Here is an 18223-nt window from a genome sequence, read left to right on the forward strand (position 1 = left end):
TACCCGCCGCGACCCTCAACACTCATCGGACCTCATACATCAGTATGTATTATATCCAATAAGTCAGTTGCTCGCTCCATTGTTCTAGAGAACGGAGTCTTAGTCATCTTTGCCCATGAGGCATGGTTCACAAGCATCAACTGATTCATAATCAAGTGATTCCAAAAGCCCACCAGCATGGATTTTCTTCATGCGCTTTACACCAATATGACCTAAACGGCAGTGCCACAAATAAGTTGCACTATCATTATTAACTTTGCATCTTTTGGCTTCAATATTATGAATATGTGTATCACTATGATTGAGATTCAACAAACAATTTTCATTGGGTGTATAACCATAGAAGGTTTTATTCATGTAAACCGAATAATTATTATTCTTAACTTAAATGAATAACCGTATTGCAATAAACATGATCAAATCATATTCATGCTCAACGCAAACACCAAATAACACTTATTTAGGTTCAACACTAATCCGGAAAGTATAGGGAGTGTGCGATGATGATCATATCATTCTTGGAACTACTTCCAACACACATCGTCGCATCACCCTTAACTAGTCTCTATTCATTCTGCAACTCTTGTTTCAAGTTACTACTCTTAGCAACTGAACTAGTATCAAATACCGAGAGGTTGCTATAAACACTAGTAAAGTACACATCAATAACATGTATATCCAATATACCTTTGTTCACCTCGCCATCCTTCTTATCCGCCAAATACTTGGGGCAGTTCTGCTTCTAGTGACCAGTCCCTTTGTAGTAGAAGCACTCAGTCTCAGGCTTAGGTCCAAACTTGGGCTTCTTCACTTGAGCAGCAACTTGCTTGCCGTTCTTCTTGAAGTTCCCTTTCTTCCCCTTGCCCTTTTTGAAACTAGTGGTCTTTGTCAACCATCAACACTTGATGCTTTTCTTGATTTCTACCTTTGTTGATTTCAGCATCACGAAGAGCTTGGGAATTACTTTTGTCATCCCTTGCATATTATAGTTCATCACTAAGTTCTAGTAACTCGGTGATAGTGACTAGAGAACTTTGTCAATTACTCTCTTATCTGGAAGATTAACTCCCACTTGATTCAGGCAATTGGAGTACTCAGACAATCTGAGCACATGCTTACTGGTTGAGCTATTCTCCTCCATCTTGTAGGCAAAGTATTGTCAGAGGTCTCATACCTCTCGACACGGGCATGAGTATGAAATACCAATTTCAACTCTTGGAACATCTTATATGCTCCATGGCGTTCAAAACGTCTTTGAAGCCCCGATTCTAAGCCGTTAAGCATGGTGCACTAAACTATCAAGTAGTCATCATATTGAGCTAGCCAAAAGTTCATAACGCCTGCATCTGCTCTTGCAATAGGTCAGTCACCTAGCGGTGCATCAAGGACATAATTCTTCTGTGCAGCAATGGGGATAAACCTCATATCACGGACCCAGTCCGCATCATTGCTACTATCATCTTTCAACTTAGTTTTCTCTAGGAACACATATAAAACATAGGGAAGCAATAACGCGAGCTATTGAACTACAACATAGATATGCAAATACTATCAGGACTAAGTTCATGATAAATTAAAGTTCAATGAATCATATTACTTAAGAACTCCCACTTAGATAGACATCCCTCTAATCATCTAAGTGATCATGTGATCCATATCAACTAAACCATAACCGATCATCACGTGAAATGGAGTAGTTTTCAATGGTGAACATCATTATGTTGATCAAATCTACTATATGATTCACGCTCGACCTTTCGGTCTCCAGTGTTCCGAGGCCATATCTGCATATGCTAGGCTCGTCAAGTTTAACCCGAGTATTTCTGCGTGTGCAAAACTGGCTTGCACCAGTTGTAGATGGACGTAGAGCTTATCACACCCGATCATCACGTGGTGTCTGGGCACGACGAACTTTGGCAACGGTGTATACTCAGGGAGAACACTTTTATCTTGAAATTTAGTGAGAGATCATCTTATAATGCTACCGTCATAACTAAGCAAAGTAAGATGTATAAAAGATAAACATCACATGCAATCAAAATATGTGACATGATATGGCCATCATCATCTTGTGCCTTTGATCTCTATCTCCAAAGCATTGTCATGATCTCCATCGTCACCAGCATGACACCATGATCTCCATCATCTTGATCTATATCAATGTGTCGTCACATGGTTGTCTCGCCAACTATTGCTCTTGCAACTATGACTATCGCATAGCGATAAAGTAAAGCAATTATTTGGCACTTGCATCTTATGCAATAAAGAGACAACCATAACACTCTGTTTGGATGTTTGCATTGGGAGCCTTGGCATTGCATTGAGCTGAATACCAATATCTGAGTATATTGGTATTGAGATTGAATGCCAATATTTTTGTTTGGATGTTTAGGTATTCAGAAGACAGACTTGATATTGAGGTTGAATGCCAAACGTTGTTTGGATGGTCAAAGTGAGGAATTGAGTGGAGACATGCCGGTCACCGGAGATCGGGATGGAGGTGTGGCAACAGGGTGGCGTCGGCCGCTGGAGCTCGGGATGGAGGTGACCAGGTGGGCGAGATGGGCTACATGCGCCTTGCCACTGAAGCTCGGGGTGGATGCACACTGGTTGCCGGATCTCAGTGTGGAAGCAGGGAGGGAGGGTGGTGCCGGACGCCGGAGCTCGGGGTGGAGGCACGCCGGCCGCCGGAGCTCGGGGTGGAGGCGGGGCGGGAGGGTGGAACCGGCGGCTAGAGCTCGGGCAGGAGGCGGGGCGGGAGGGTGGAACTGGCGGCTGGAGCTCGGGGTGGAGGTGGTCGGGATAGGCTACCTGTGCCAGGACGCTGGAGTTCGGGGTGGAGGCAGGCCGGCCATCGGTGCTCGAGGTGGAGGTGGGCGGGATCGGGTGCGTGCGCCGTCGCCGTTCCTGGGCACTCACCGGCGAGACCTGTCTCGAGTGGGGATGGGAGGAACGACGTTGTTTTCCAATACCTAGCGATGTCGAGCACGTACCCACTGAATTGGGCCTGGAGTTTTTTGCGTTAGGGAAGGCTTGCTCGATATCGAGCCGGAATGCCACGGCTGAATGCCCAAGGCCAACCAAATGGTGGCATTCGGGATATTCGGCCCAAACAAATGCCAATACCCAATACCAACACTGAATGCTAACATCCAAATGGAGCGTAAGGCTTCTGCCAATTGCCGATAACTTCAACAAAACATGATCATCTCATACAACAACTTATATCTCATCACATCTTGACCATATCACATCACAACATGCCCTACAAAAGCAAGTTAGACGTCCTCTACTTTGTTGTTGCAAGTTTATCGTGGCTGCTACGGGCAAGAACCGTTTTTACCTACGCATCAAAACCACAATGATAGTTTGTTAAGTTAGTGTTGTTTTAACCTTCTCAAGGACCGGGCATAGCCACACTCGGTTCAACTAAAGTTGGAGAAACTGACACCCGCCATCCACCTGTGTGCAAAGCACGTCGGTAGAACCAGTCTCGCGTAAGCGTACGCGTAATGTCGGTCCGGGCCGCTTCATCCAACAATACCGCCGAACCAAAGTATGACATGCTGGTAAGCAGTATGACCTGTATCGCCCACAACTCACTTGTGTTCTACTCGTGCATATTACATCAACGCATAAAACCAGGCTCGGATGCCACTGTTGGGGAACGTAGTAATTTCAAAAAAAATCCTATGCACACGCAAGATCATGGTGATGCATAGCAACGAGAGGGGAGAGTGTTGTCTACGTACCCTCGTAGACCGAAGGCAGAAGCGTTAGCACAACGCAGTTGATGTAGTCGTACATCTTCACGATCCGACTGATCAAGTACCGAACGTATGGCACCTCTGAGTTCAGCACACGTTCAGCCCGCTGACGTCCCTCGAACTTCGATCCAACCGAGTGTTGAGGGAGAGTTTCGTCAGCACGACGGTGTGGTGACGATGTTGATGTTCTACCGACGCAGGGCTTCGCTTAAGCACCGCTACAGTAATAGTGAGGTGGACTATGATGGAGGGGGGCACCGCACACGGCTAAAGGATCAAACGATCAATTGTTGTGTCTATGGGGTGCCCCCTGCCCCCGTATATAAAGGAGTGGAGGAGGGGGAGGGCCGGCCCTCTCTATGGCGCACCCTAGGGGAGTCCTACTCCCACCGGGAGTAGGATTCCCCCATTCCTAGTAGAACTAGGAGCCCTTCCAAGTAGTAGGAGTAGGAGGGAAGGAAAGGGAATGGAAAAGGAGAAGGAAGGAAGGGGGCGCCCCCCTTCCTAGTCTAATTCGGACCAGCCCATGGGGAGGGGTGAGGCCTTTCTCTCCTTTCCCGTATGGCCCATTAAGGCCCAATACGAATTCCCGTAACTCCCCGGTACTCCCAAAAATACCCGAATCACTCGGAACCTTTCCAATGTCCGAATATAGTCGTACAATATATCGATCTTTACGTCACGACCATTTCGAGACTCCTCGTCATGTCCCCGATCTCATCCGGGGCTCCGAACTCCTTCAGTACATCAAAACACATAAACTCATAATATAACCGTCATTGTACTTTAAGCGTGCGGACCCTACGGGTTCGAGAACTATGTAGACATGACCGAGACACGTCTCCGGTCAATAACCAACAGTGGAACCTGGATGCTCATATTGGCTTCCACATATTCTACGAAGATCTTTATCGGTCAAACTGCATAACAACATACGTTGTTCCCTTTGTCATTGGTATGTTACTTGCCCGAGATTCGATCGTCGGTATCTCAATACCTAGTTCAATCTCGTTACCGGCAAGTCTCTTTACTCGTTCCGTAATACATCATCCCGCAACTAACTCATTAGTTGCAATGCTTGTAAGGCTTATAGTGATGTGCATTACCGAGTGGGCCCAGAGATACCTCTCCGACAATCGGAGTGACAAATCCTAATCTCGAAATACGCCAACCCAACAAGTACCTTCGGAGACACCTGTAGAGCACCTTTATAATCACCCAGTTACGTTGTGACGTTTGGTGGCACACAAAGTGTTCCTCCGGTAAACGGGAGTTGCATAATCTCATAGTCATAGGAACATGTATAAGTCAGAAGAAAGCAATAACAACAAACTAAACGATCAAGTGCTAAGCTAACGGAATGGGTCAAGTCAATCACATCATTCTCCTAATGATGTGATCCCGTTAATCAAATGACAACTCATGTCTATGGTTAGGAAACATAACCATATTTGATCAACGAGCTAGTCAAGTAGAGGCATACTAGTGACACTCTGTTTGTCTATGTATTCACACATGTATTATGTTTCCGGTTAATACAATTCTAGCATGAATAATAAACATTTATCATAATATAAGGAAATAAATAATAACTTTATTATTGCCTCTAGGGCATACTTCCTTCATTGATTATTTTGCCATGATCTTAAGTGAATAAAAGAAAAGAGAAAGAAATAAAAAGAATAAAAGAGATCATATGGATCTCATGGAGAGTAATGAGCTCACATAGAAAAAGTATGATGAATAAAAGCTGTTGAGAGTTGACAAACATAGTTTTGGTCATCGTTGCAATTAATAGGAAGTAATAAAGAAAGAGAGGTCTTCACATATAAATATACTATCTTGGACATCTTTTATGATTGTGAGCACTCATTAAAATATGACATGCTAAAGAGTTTACATTGGACAAGGAAGACAATGTAATGGGTTATGTTTTCTTACATCTGAGATAAATTATATTGTCATGGATCATCCAACATGGTTGAGCTTGCCTTTCCCCCTCATGCTAGCCAAATTCATCGCACCAAGTAGAGATACTACTTGTGCTTCCAAAATACCCTTAAACCAGTTTTGCCATGAGAGTCCACCATACCTACCTATGGATTGAGTAAGATCCTCCAAGTAAGTTGTGATCGGTGCAAAGCAATAAAAATTGCTCTCTAAATATGTATGACTTATTAGTGTGGGAGAAAATAAACTTTATATGATCGTGTGATATGGAAGAAATAAAAGCGACATACTGCATAATAAAGGTCCATATCACAAGTGGCAATATAAAGTGACGTTATTTCGCGTTAAGATTTCGTGCATCCAACCATAAAAGCGCATGTAAACCTCTGCTTCCCTCTGCGAAGGGCCTATCTTTTACTTTTATCTCCTACCTTGCATAAGAGTCATGGTGATCTTCACCCTTCCTTTTTACATTTTATCCTTTGGCAAGCACAGTATGTTGGAAAGATCCTAGTATATATGGCTAATTGGATGTGAGTTTTCATGAACTATTATTGTTGACATTACCCTTGAGGTAAAACGTTGGGAGGCAAAACTATAAGCCCCTATCTTTCTCTGTGTCCGATTAAAACTCCATACCCATAAGTATTGCGTGAGTGTCAGCAATTGTGAAATACTATATGATAGTTGAGTATGTGGACTTGCTGAAAAGCTCTTATATATTGACTCTTTCCTATGTTATGATAAATTGCAATTGCTCCAATGACTGAGATTATAGTTTGTTAGTTGTCAATGAAGTTTATGATTCATACTTGAAATTGTGATTGAATTATTACTCTAGCATAAGAGATCATATGACAAGAATTATATAAGTTGATGTTCTAAGAATGATCATGATGCCCTCATGTCCGTATTTTACTTTTATCGACACCTATATCTCTAAACATGTGGACATATTTTTCGACTTCGGCTTTCGCTTGAGGACAAGCGAGGTCTAAGCTTGGGGGAGTTGATACGTCCATTTTGCATCATGCTTTTATATCGACATTTATTGCATTATGGGTTGTTATTACACATTATGTCACAATACTTATGCCTATTCTCTCTTATTTTACAAGGTTTACATAAAGAGGGAGAATGCCGACAACTCGGATTCTGGGCTGAAAAAGAAGCAAATATTAGAGACCTATTCTGCACAGCTCCAAAAGTCCTGAAACTTCATGGAAGTCAATTTCAGAATATATAAAAAATACTGAGCGCAAGAAGTTCACCAGGGAGGCCACACCCATCCCACGAGGGTGGGAGGCGCGCCCTACCCCCCTAGGCGCACCCCCTACCTCGTGGGCCCCCTGGTGGCCCTCTGATGGCCATCTTCTGCTATATGAAGTCTTTCAATGAGGAAAAAAGCATAAGCCATCTTCTCGGACGAAACTCCGCCGCCACGAGGCGGAACCTTGGCGGAACCAATCTAAGGCTCTGGCGGAGCTGTTCTGCCCGGGAAACTTCCCTCCGGGAGGGGGAAATCATCGCCATCGTCATCACCAACGCTCCTCTCATCGGGAGAGGACAATCTCCATCAACATCTTCACCAGCACCATCTCCTCTCAAAACCCTAGTTCATCTCTTGTATCCAATTCTTGTCTCCAAGTCCGGGATTGGTACCTGTGGGTTGCTAGTAGTGTTAATTACTCCTTGTAGTTGATGCTAGTTGGTTTAATTGGTGGAAGATCATATGTTAAGATCCTATATGCATATTAATACCCCTCTGATTATGAACATGAATATGCTTTGTGACTAGTTACGTTTGTTCCTCGGGACATGGGAGAAGTCTTGCTATTAGTACTCATGTGAATTTGGTATTCGTTCGATATTTTGATGAGATGTATGTTGTCTCTCCTCTAGTGGTGTTATGTGAACGTCGACTACATAACACTTCACCATTATTTGGGCCTAGAGGAAGGCATTGTCAAGTAATAAGTAGATGATGGTGTAAGGGCATATTTATCCCTAAGTGTTTTGGTGATTGATGACAATACTCGTGCAGACTAATCGTGTGCCTTGAGTCCCACAGATACTTCTTCATTAGGCACAAGATGATTCGGTGCCCCTCGAAGACTAGTGAAGCCGTCGTTGTTCTACGTTTCTCTTTGGTGGAGTTGAGTCGTAGGAGAGCCGTACTATTAAGAGGGGGTCCGCGTCGGAAAGGTAGGGTGGAATCACACGTACACTTGCCCCTCCTTTCCTTGCACTTTGGAGCTACCCATCGTTATCATTGTTGTGCGAAAAACTGACGACTACTGCTGTACTTGCGGTAGTACCGCAAGTACACGCGGTAGTACCGCGACAGGTCACGGTAGTACCGCCCCTCTGGCGCGGTAGTACCGCGGTACCTTGGCCTAGTGCCGCTCCGGTGCGGTAGTAGGGGCGGATGTAATTTTTTACATCCGCGCCACCCACGGTAGTACCGCTCGTCCTGCGCGGTAGTACCGCGGGCGCTCACGGTAGTACCGCTCCTTTGGAGTTGTAGTACCGTGGCCCTTCTGCCTAGTACCGTTGCGTCGCGGTAGTAGGCGCGGATGAAATTTTTTACATCCGTGCCTACCACGGTAGTACCGCGCCTTTCAGGCGGTAGTACCGCGTCGGGTTTTTGCACCACCCTAGTTTCTGCGGAAGTTGACACGGTTGAAATTTATTTCGTCCGCGCCCTTCCCAGGCCGTGACCCTCCTGCCTTGCGGTAGTACCGCAAGGGGGAGCGGTAGTACCGCACCAGCGGTAGTACTGCTTCTAGCTCAGGCTTGTTCCGGCCTGTGCAGCTGCCACGGTAGTACCGTGATCACCCACGGTAGTACCGCGCGTCGTCGCGGTAGTACCGCTTCCTTAGAGCGGTAGTACCGTGAGTCGCGGGCAGAACTAGTGGATAACGGTTGGATCTTTTCCCCGACTATATAAGGGATGTCTTCTACCTCTAGTTGACTACCTCTTCCACCTCTAAGCTCCATTGTTGCTCCAAGCTCCATTTTCGCTCGATCTCTCTCCCTAGCCAATCAAACTTGTTGATTTGCTCGGGATTGGGTGACAAGGGCCCGATCTACACTTCCACCAAAGGATATTTGATTCCCCCACTTATCCCTTGCGGATCTTGTTACTCTTGGGTGTTGAGCACCCTAGACGGTTGAGGTCACCTCGAAGCCATACTCCATTGTGGTGAAGCTTCGTGGTGGTGTTGTTGTTGGGAGCCTCCGATTGTTGTGGAGATTGCCCCAACCTTGCTTGTAAAGGTTCGGTCGCCGCCTTCAACGGCACCAATAGTGGAATCACGGCATCTCGCATCGTGTGAGGGCGTGAGGAGAATACGGTGGCCCTAGTGGCTTCTTGGGGAGCATTGTGCCTCCACACCGCTCTAACGGAGACGTACTTCCCCTTAAAAGGAAGGAACTCCGGTAACACATCCTCGTCTTCACCGTCTCCACTCTTGGTTATTTCGTGCCTTTACTTTTGCAAGCTTACTTATTGTTACATCTCTTGCTTGCTTGTGTGCTAGTTGTTATTGCATCATATAGGTTGCTCACTTAGTTGCATATCTAGACAACCTATTTGTTGCGAAGTTTAATTTGGTAAAGAAAAGCTTAAAAATTGTTAGTTGCCTATTCACCCCCCCCCCTCTAGTCAACCATATCGTTCCTTTCAGATGGGTTGCTAGAGTGACAGAAGCTTAACCCCTAGTTTATGCGTTGCTTCGTAAGGGGCTGATTTGGATCCATATGTTTCATGCTATGGTTAGGTTTACCTTAATACTTTTGTTGTAGTTGCGGATGCTTGCAATAGAGGTTAATCATAAATGGGATGCTTGTCCAAGTAAGGACAGTACCCAAGCACCGGTCCACCCACATACCAAACTATCAAAGTACCGAACGCGAATCATATGAACGTGATGAAAACTAGCTTGACGATATTCCCATGTGTCCTCGGGAGCGCTTTTCTCTATATAAGAGTCTGTCCAGGCTTGTCCTTTGCTACAAAAAGGATTGGTCCACCTTGCTGCACTTTATTTACTTTTGTTACTTGTTGCTCGTTACAAATTATCCTATCACAAAACTATCTGTTACCACTTATTTCAGTACTTGTAGAGATTACTTTGCTGGAAACTGCTTATCATTTCCTTCTGCTCCTCGTTGGGTTCGACACTCTTACTTATCGAAAGGACTACGATAGATCCCCTATACTTGTGGGTCATCATCGGGGTAGCATCCCAGACGACCTGGGGAAACCCGGATGTCCGAGTGAGTACCCAGATGTCGGGTTGGTCAACTGCGGATAGGCAAGAGGCATTATAGGCACCAAAAGTGGCTCTGTGTGTGTTTGTTCAGGCCGGACATCCGAGATGGTTCCCGAATGATCCGACTAGGTGAAAAAACTTCTGTAATGGATAGTCACCTTCCCCGATGATCCGTGAAGGGTCCAGTATGTCTGGGGAAGCCCAGACGAAAAGGCCCTCTGGGTAAGTGTCGGACGGTGCTTCCGGGCTGCTGCTAGATGTCTGGGTTGAACCCTAGTTGATCTGGCTCTAGCGAAGACTTTATGGTTTCTCCTGGTAGCCTAGTTGGACGTCCAGGATGCTATCCGGAGCAACCCGGATGATCCTGCAGTAAATATGAGGATGGCCAATTTTTAGTTGGCTGTTTTGGCTAAGATTTTTGGGCTGCATATGAGAAGTGATTATGTAGTGAAAATGTTGACTTGAGCAAATCTTTCACGAACCCCTTTGATCTCCTCTTAATAGTGTGGGATCCCTATAACTCAAGTTTAACAGAAAAAGCTATGTTTTTTCTCGTTTTCACCATGCTTGAGTCATGTACATTTTGGTGGGTCCTTGATCCATACACACTACTTCCTCTAAGACGGATCACCACCTCATCGTCACCACCATGTTTGAAGACGTTGTAGCACCGGAGTTCCCCGTGAAATCTTATGTTCTAAACCTATCTCGATTGACACCATTGGTCCATATGCGCATATGCCAGATGTTCCTAGTCTGTCATATGCAATTTGCCATGTTAGTAATCTTGTGATGATGCTGGTCTTGATCAATGTTAAAGGGAACTGCCTAATTTCCTAACAATCCCCTCGACCGCCTTTCCTAGCTTGTGGCACGGGCTATGGGGCGTGAGCCAAGGTCACATGGGCCCCACAGGCACCTTCTCGACCACGTTCTCAACGCCCTTAGTTGTTTTTCAATACAATGATCACATGAGCTGCCCTACATGATTGTGACCCATCTCATTGTTGAAATTTGAGATGGGCTCTAGGCCCATATAGCAATTTCTGAAAAATCTCTAAGGGCCCATGTGGGTTTATTGGCACTAGGTGGAGTGGGAAGTTTAGTCCCACCCCAGAAGTGGAGGAGGAGTTGGACCTCCTTATAAGGGTATATCTTCTACATGCTATTGGAGCTTGAGAAGAGATAAGGCCCTCGCGCACTCCTCCTCCGCCGCCCACCTCACCTCGTCACGACGCGCCGCGCCGCGGGTTGCAGGATTGAGCCGAGCCGAGCTCACACCTACGTGCTTATTTTTGCCAGTCACTAACGGAGAGTTCTCTGACAGCTGGGCCACGATCTGAGACGTCAGATCATGCGCTGTCACGGATTCATACGTGGGTCGAGCCCATGTCTCTCCACGTGGCTGCGCCTATATAAGTGTGCGGTGTCTCCTAACCCTAGCCACCATGAACATACCACATCTGCTCCACGCGCACGCCCACCATCGTTCCCTTGTTGCTGCTGCCGCCGGTGACTCCATCCCGTCCGCCGCGTACACGGTCGACGAGAGAGCAGATCTCCGAAACCATGCCCTTCTGGTTCCTGTACGGGGTGAGGGGCGAATAGGTTTTTGGGCGGCGATTACGCGACTGCTCGCTTCCGATCTTCTACTTCCTCTATGTCCGCGTCGCCTTCATCATCACCATGTCCACCGACGCCGAACGTGTCACCGCCGAGAAAGCTGAAGCCGACAAGAAGGCCGCCGAGGACGTCGTTTCTGCCACCAAAGCCGCGGCCTCTGCATGGCCTACTGGAGGGTATAACTTGTTTATCCCGCTCGTATTGTTTTCTGTTTTAGCCATGCTAGTGTTATACGTAGATCTTTCTGCAATTAGCGTAGTATGTGCTTGCTTGACTGCATATCAATATGCGTTTATTTGTGTCAATGCCATGCTAGTGATTTACTCGTGGATTAATTTAATCGAGAAATTGCCTATTTACTCAACAATCCAAAAACCTATTATGTGTAGGAATTTTTCGTCAAGTGGCTTTGCCGCCGCACTGAAATCGGATAAGTTTACTGGTACATATTTTAAGCGTTGGCAGACTAAGACCACTTTATGGCTCACGGCTATGAATGTGTTCTGGGTCACCGGTGTCTCCACGGGAACGATTGCTCCTGAACAGGAGAAGGCGTTCAAGGAGGCCACCGTTGTGTTTCTCGGAGCAGTTGTTAGCGTGATCGGAGATAAACTGGTCGACACATATTTACATGTGCATGTTGCCAAGGACTTGTGGGAGGCGCTCGAATCTAAGTTCGGGGCCACCGATGCCGGGAGCGAGATGTATATTATAGAGCAGTTCCACGATTACAAGATGGTTGAAAACCGTTCTGTATTGGAGCAGGCTCATGAGATAATATGCATTGTTAAGGAGCTTGAGCTTCTTAACTGTGAGTTACCGAGCAAATTTGTCACGGGCTGCATAATCGCTAAGCTCCTTAATTCCCGAAGGAACTTTGCCACCACTCTGAAACATCAGAGGCGTGAATTCTCTGTGGAGGATGTCATTGGCCATCTGAGTGTTGAGCAGAATTCAAGGGCAAAGGACTCACACGGAAAAGGGGTCGAAGGAACTTCTGTTGCCAACACGGTTAACCAGAGGAACCATAACTCCCACAAGCCCAAGGGAAAGAACGGTGTCCAACACAATACAGACTTTAAGAAGAAGGGTAAGAAGACCTTCAAGAAGAACAAGAAGGATGAGGGCTGCTTTACTTGTGGTTCGGTTGAACACTGGGCCAACAAGTGCCCTAACAAGTACAAGAAGCCAAGATAGGACTCCAAGTATATCAACATGATTGTGGGCAACAATGAGAATGGTGCACTTGGGTACGGTAATTTATTTACTATTTTTTCAGTGTTTCAGTCCACCGATTGGTGGGTGGACACAGGTGCAGGTGTTCATGTCTGTGCTGACATTTCATTGTTTTCTTCTTACCAGGTCATAGGCCACATGTCCGTATTGATGGGGAATGGCGCGAGTGCTTCTATTCATGGTGTTGGCACGGTCGATCTGAAGTTTACTTCGGGAAGGATCGTGCAGCTGAAGAACGTGCAGCATGTCCCCGCCATCAAGAAGAACCTCATTAGTGGCTCCCTTCTATGTAGAGAAGGGTTTAAGTTGGTTTTCGAGTCAAATAAATTAGTTGTTACGAAATATGGACTCTTTGTTGGAAAAGGTTATGAGAGCGGATGGATGTTCCGCCTTTCCCTCGCATATTTTTGTAATAAAGTCGTGAACAATATTCATTCGAATGTTAATGAATTTGAAGTTTGGCATTCACGTCTTTGTCACATTAGCTTCGGTGTTATGATGCGGCTAGCCAAGTTGGATTTAATCCCGACTTTCACCTTAGCCAAAGGTTCTAAGTGCCTTTTATGTGTGCAAGCTAAGCAACCTCGCAAGCCTCACAAGGCCGCGGAGGAGAGACACTTGGCACCATTAGAACTCATACATTCTGATCTTTGTGAGATGAATGGTGTGTTGACTAAAGGTGGAAAGAAATACTTCATGATATTGATAGATGATTCCACTAGATATTGCTATGTGTATCTGTTAAATACTAAAGATGATGCTCTAGACTACTTTAAAATCTATAAGGCAGAAGTTGAGAATCAACTTGAAAAGAAAATTAAACGAGTCCGATCAGATCATGGTGGAGAGTACTTCTCGAGTGAGTTTGATTCCTTTTGTGCGGAACATGACATTATTCATGAGAGGACGCCTCCCTATTCACCCCAGTCAAACGGGGTTGCCGAGCGGAAAAACCGTACTCTAACTGATTTGGTTAACGCCATGTTAGATACATCAGGTTTATCCAATGCATGGTGGGGGGAGGCTATATTGATGGCATGTCATGTCCTGAATAAAGTTCCGACAAAGGATAATGAGATCACTCCCTATGAGAAATGAGCGAAGAGAAGGACAACACTTTTGTACTTGCGTACTTGGGGCTGTTTGGCGAAAGTCAATGTGCCGATCCCCAAAAAGCGTAAGCTTGGACCCAAGACCGTGGACTGCATTAATTTGGGCTACTCTAAGAACAACGTTGGCTATAGGTTTCTAGTAGTGAAATCTGAGGTACCTGACCAGAAGGTCGGTACAATTATGGAGTCTAAGGATGCTACATTCTTTGATGATATTTTTCCTATGAGAGATATGCAAAGCACTTCTAGACAGGAATCTGAGGAGACTCCTGAGCCTTCCATTCCTATGGATTATTATGAACAAACACATGATGAAAATCCTGAGGAGGATGACGAGGAAACCCTTGGTAGGGGAAAGAGACAAAGGACTGCAAAGACCTTTGGTGATGATTTCTTCTTGTACCTCGTGGATGATACTCCCACTTCTATTTTAGAAGCGTATGCCTCTCCAGAAGCTGACTACTGGAAGGATGTGGTCCGTAACGAGATGGATTTCATCATGGCTAACGGGACATGGGAGATCACTGAGCGTCCCTATGGTTGCAAACCATTAGGATGTAAGTGGGTGTTCAAAAAGAAGCTTAGGCCCGATGGTACGATTGAAAAGTACAAGGCTAGGTTTGTGGCCAAGGGCTATGACCAGAAAGAAGAGGAAGATTTCTTCGACGCTTATTCACATGTGGCTAGACTGACCATCATTCGAGTATTACTCTCGTTGGCAGCCTCGCATGGTCTTCTCGTCCACCAAATGGATGTTAAGACGGCTTTTCTGAATGGAGAGCTAAACGAGGAAATTTACATGCAACAGCCAGATGGCTTTGTGATAGATGGTCAGGAAAGGAAGGTGTGTAGGTTGGTGAAATCTTTATATGGCCTAAAGCAAGCACCTAAGCAATGGCATGATACGTTTAATACAACTCTGACGTCTGTTGGTTTCATTGTTAATGAGGCTGACAAATGTGTATACTATCACCATGGTGGGGGCGAAGGATTTATACTGTGCTTGTATGTTGATGACATACTGATATTCAGAATCAACCTCAAAGTCATTGAGGAGGCCAAGTCGTTTCTATCTCAGAACTTTGAGATGAAAGACCTTGATGTGGCTGATGTTATCTTGAACATCAAGCTACTGAGAGATAATGAGGGTGGGATTACACTTCTGCAATCCCACTATGTTGAAAAGGTATTGAGTCGTTTTGGATATTCGGATTACACACCATCTCAAACACCATATGATCCTAGCGTGTTGATTCGAAAATCCAAAGGCACGGGTATAGATCAGTTGAGATACTCTCAAATCATTGGTTCATTGATGTACCTAGCGAGTGCAACGAGGCCCGACATCGCGTTTGCTGTGAACAAACTGAGCCGGTTTGTTTCCAAACCGGGTGATGTACATTGGCATGCTGTTGAATGAGTTATGCGCTATCAAAGGTACTATGAACTATGGACTTCACTATACAGGAGACCCGTCGGTACTTGAAGGGTATAGTGATGCAAATTGGATCTCTGATGCTGATGAGATGAAGGCCACAACTAGGTACATGTTTACTCTTGGAGGTGGCGTTGTTTCCTGAAAGTCTTGCAAGCAAACGATCTTAACGAGATCGACAATGGAAGCAGAATTAACGGCATTAGACACATCTGGTGTTGAAGCGAGACGGCTTCGAGATCTTTTGATGGACTTGCCATTGGTTGATAAACCGGTTCCGGTTATCCTTATGAACTGTGACAATCAGACTGTCATCACCAAGGTGAAGAGTTCAAAGGACAACATGAAGTCCACCAAACACATAAGAATGAGATTAAAAGCTGTCAGAAAATTAAGAAACTCCGGAGTGATAGCGTTGGACTATGTCCATACGGCTAAGAATCTGGCAGATCCCTTTACGAAAGGGCTATCACGTGTTGTGATAGATAATGCGTCGAGGGAGATGGGTATGAGACCCACATGAGTTGCCATGGTGGTAACCCAACCTATGTGATCGGAGATCCCGTGAAGTAGGACCTGGGAAAACAAGCCAGTGGTGAACTGAGGAGAGTAACTATAGTAACCCACTCCATTGGAGATGCAATACTCTCAAGACTGTACGGTAGGATGACTATTGTCTTAATGAGTTCCAAAGCTTATGTAAGCAAGATGCTTTCCTACAGAGCGATCTTTGGATGAACACACATATGTGAGCCCGACTGCTGGTCACGGTCTATGAGATTGGGGTGATCTCTAGTAAGCTCATGAATAGGCAAGGAGTGTGACTTATATGCTCCACCCGAGGGGTCAGCCTTCGGCAACCCAGTACTAGTAAGACATGTGGTGAAGCTTCTTTACGCCAAACTGACAATTCAAGGCATAGTCCATTGTTTAGTTGTGAAGGCATGTAGCTACTTGCTCTAGGTGAAGCTCAACCTTAACAGGTCTTCACTGAAACACTGGTATATCGAAACAACAATTGGAACAGAGGACACAATGGGCCTTCGAGATCTGGTGAGGGATTGCTGAAATTTGAGATGGGCTCTAGGCCCATATAGCAATTTCTGAAAAATTTCTAAGGGCACATGTGGGTTTATTGTCACTAGGTGGAGTGGGAAGTTTAGTCCCACCCTGGAAGTGGAAGAGGAGTTGGACCTCCTTATAAGGGTTTCTCTTCTACATGCTATTGGAGCTTGAGAAGAGATGAGACCCTTGCGCACTCCTCCTCCGCCGCCCACCTCGCCACGCCTCATCACGACGCAACACGCCGCGCTGCGGGTTGCGGAATTGAGCCGAGCCGAGCTCACACCTACGCTCTTATTTTTGCCAGTCACTAACGAAGAGTTCTCTGACAGCTGGGCCACGATCTGAGACGTCGGATCATGGGCTGTCACGGATTCGGACGTGGGTCGAGCCCACGTCTCTCCACGCGTTTGCGCCTATATAAGTGTGCGGTGTCTCCTAACCCTAGCCGCCACGAACAGATCATATCTGCTCCACGCGCACGCCCACCATCATTCCCTTGTTGCTATTGCTGCCGGTGACTCCATCCCGTCCGCCGCGTACAAGGTCGACGGGAGAGCAGGTCTCCGAAACCACGCCCTTCTGGTTCCTGTACGGGGTGAGGGGCGAATAGGTTTTTGGGCAGCGATTACGCGATTGCTCGCTTTTGATCGTCTACTTCCTCTACGTCCGAGTCGCCTTCATCATCACCATGTCCACCGGCACCGAACGTGCCGCCGCCGAGAAAGCTGAAGCTAACAAGAAGGCCGTCGAGGACGCCGCTGCTGCCATCAAAGCCGCGGCCTCTGCATGGCCTACTGGAGGATATAACTCGTTTATCCCACTCCTACTGTTTTCTGTTTTAGCCATGCTAGCGTTATACGTAGATCTTTCTGCAATTAGCGTAGTATGTGTTTGCTTGACTGAATATCAGTATGCGTTTATTTGTGTCAATGTCATGCTAGTGATTTACTCGTGGATTAATTTAATCGAGAAATTGCCCATTTACTCAACAGTCATGTAATCTTTATGGTGTATTTGTTGTGGTGTGATGAATTATCACTTTATGACCAAATTTATATAATTTTTATTCATGCATTCATATGAGGTCTTTGATGCATAATTTATATGCATATATGCTCTCTGATCTATTAGTCTTGCATCGAGAATATTTAGATGAATGATCTCCAAGAGGGAGTTAAGTATGTTGGATTCAATCTTGCAAGTAATCTGCTCAAGTGACGGAAAGAGAGAAGACTTGTATTGTGTTATTCCCACTAATGATAAGAAAGATAGTTGTGTAGTTGCCCCTTAAATGCATGGTGAGGACAATGTGAGGACTATATATCATCTACATCATGTCATCATGCTTAATGCAATACTATGTTTTACTTAATACTTTGAGATGCATGCTCGACAATCGTCTTGGTGTGGAGTATTAGCTATATATGTTGTTTGTTTAATGGTCTATAGATGTACGGACATTACTAGTGCTACAACCCAGGGGTGCCCCACCTTGCTGATTGCCGGCCCAAGTAGAGGCTTGATGACCCTAGGTCAATTTCCGCCCTGGGCCATCATGCCAGCCCATGGACCCTATAGAAGGAAGATTCGAGAAGCCTTGTCGTTCAAGACAAGGAAGCCAGATCTGTGAAGGACACCTCTCCACCGATGTAGCCGACTAGGACTCCTTGTAAATCTAGGGGGGGTATTACATGCGCGGAAGCTAGGATAGTCGATAGAACGCAACTTAGATCATACAATCCTTCGGTATACACATAG

The 18223-nt window shown here is 45.7% G+C and overlaps 1 protein-coding gene across 1 annotated transcript in view; it reads left to right on the top strand.

The window, feature by feature from the left end:
- The first annotated feature begins 2472 nt into the window (after positions 1-2472).
- Positions 2473-18223, top strand: part of LOC123153461 (probable LRR receptor-like serine/threonine-protein kinase At3g47570) — an 18722-nt gene continuing 2971 nt past the window's right edge. Inside the window, exon 1 of the mRNA XM_044572575.1 lies at positions 2473-2886. Within this exon, the coding sequence (XP_044428510.1) occupies positions 2473-2886 (414 nt within the window). The remainder of the gene's footprint in view (positions 2887-18223) is intronic.

The sequence above is a fragment of the Triticum aestivum genome, chromosome 7A (genome assembly GCF_018294505.1).
Source record: "Triticum aestivum cultivar Chinese Spring chromosome 7A, IWGSC CS RefSeq v2.1, whole genome shotgun sequence".
Taxonomy (NCBI): domain Eukaryota; kingdom Viridiplantae; phylum Streptophyta; class Magnoliopsida; order Poales; family Poaceae; genus Triticum; species Triticum aestivum.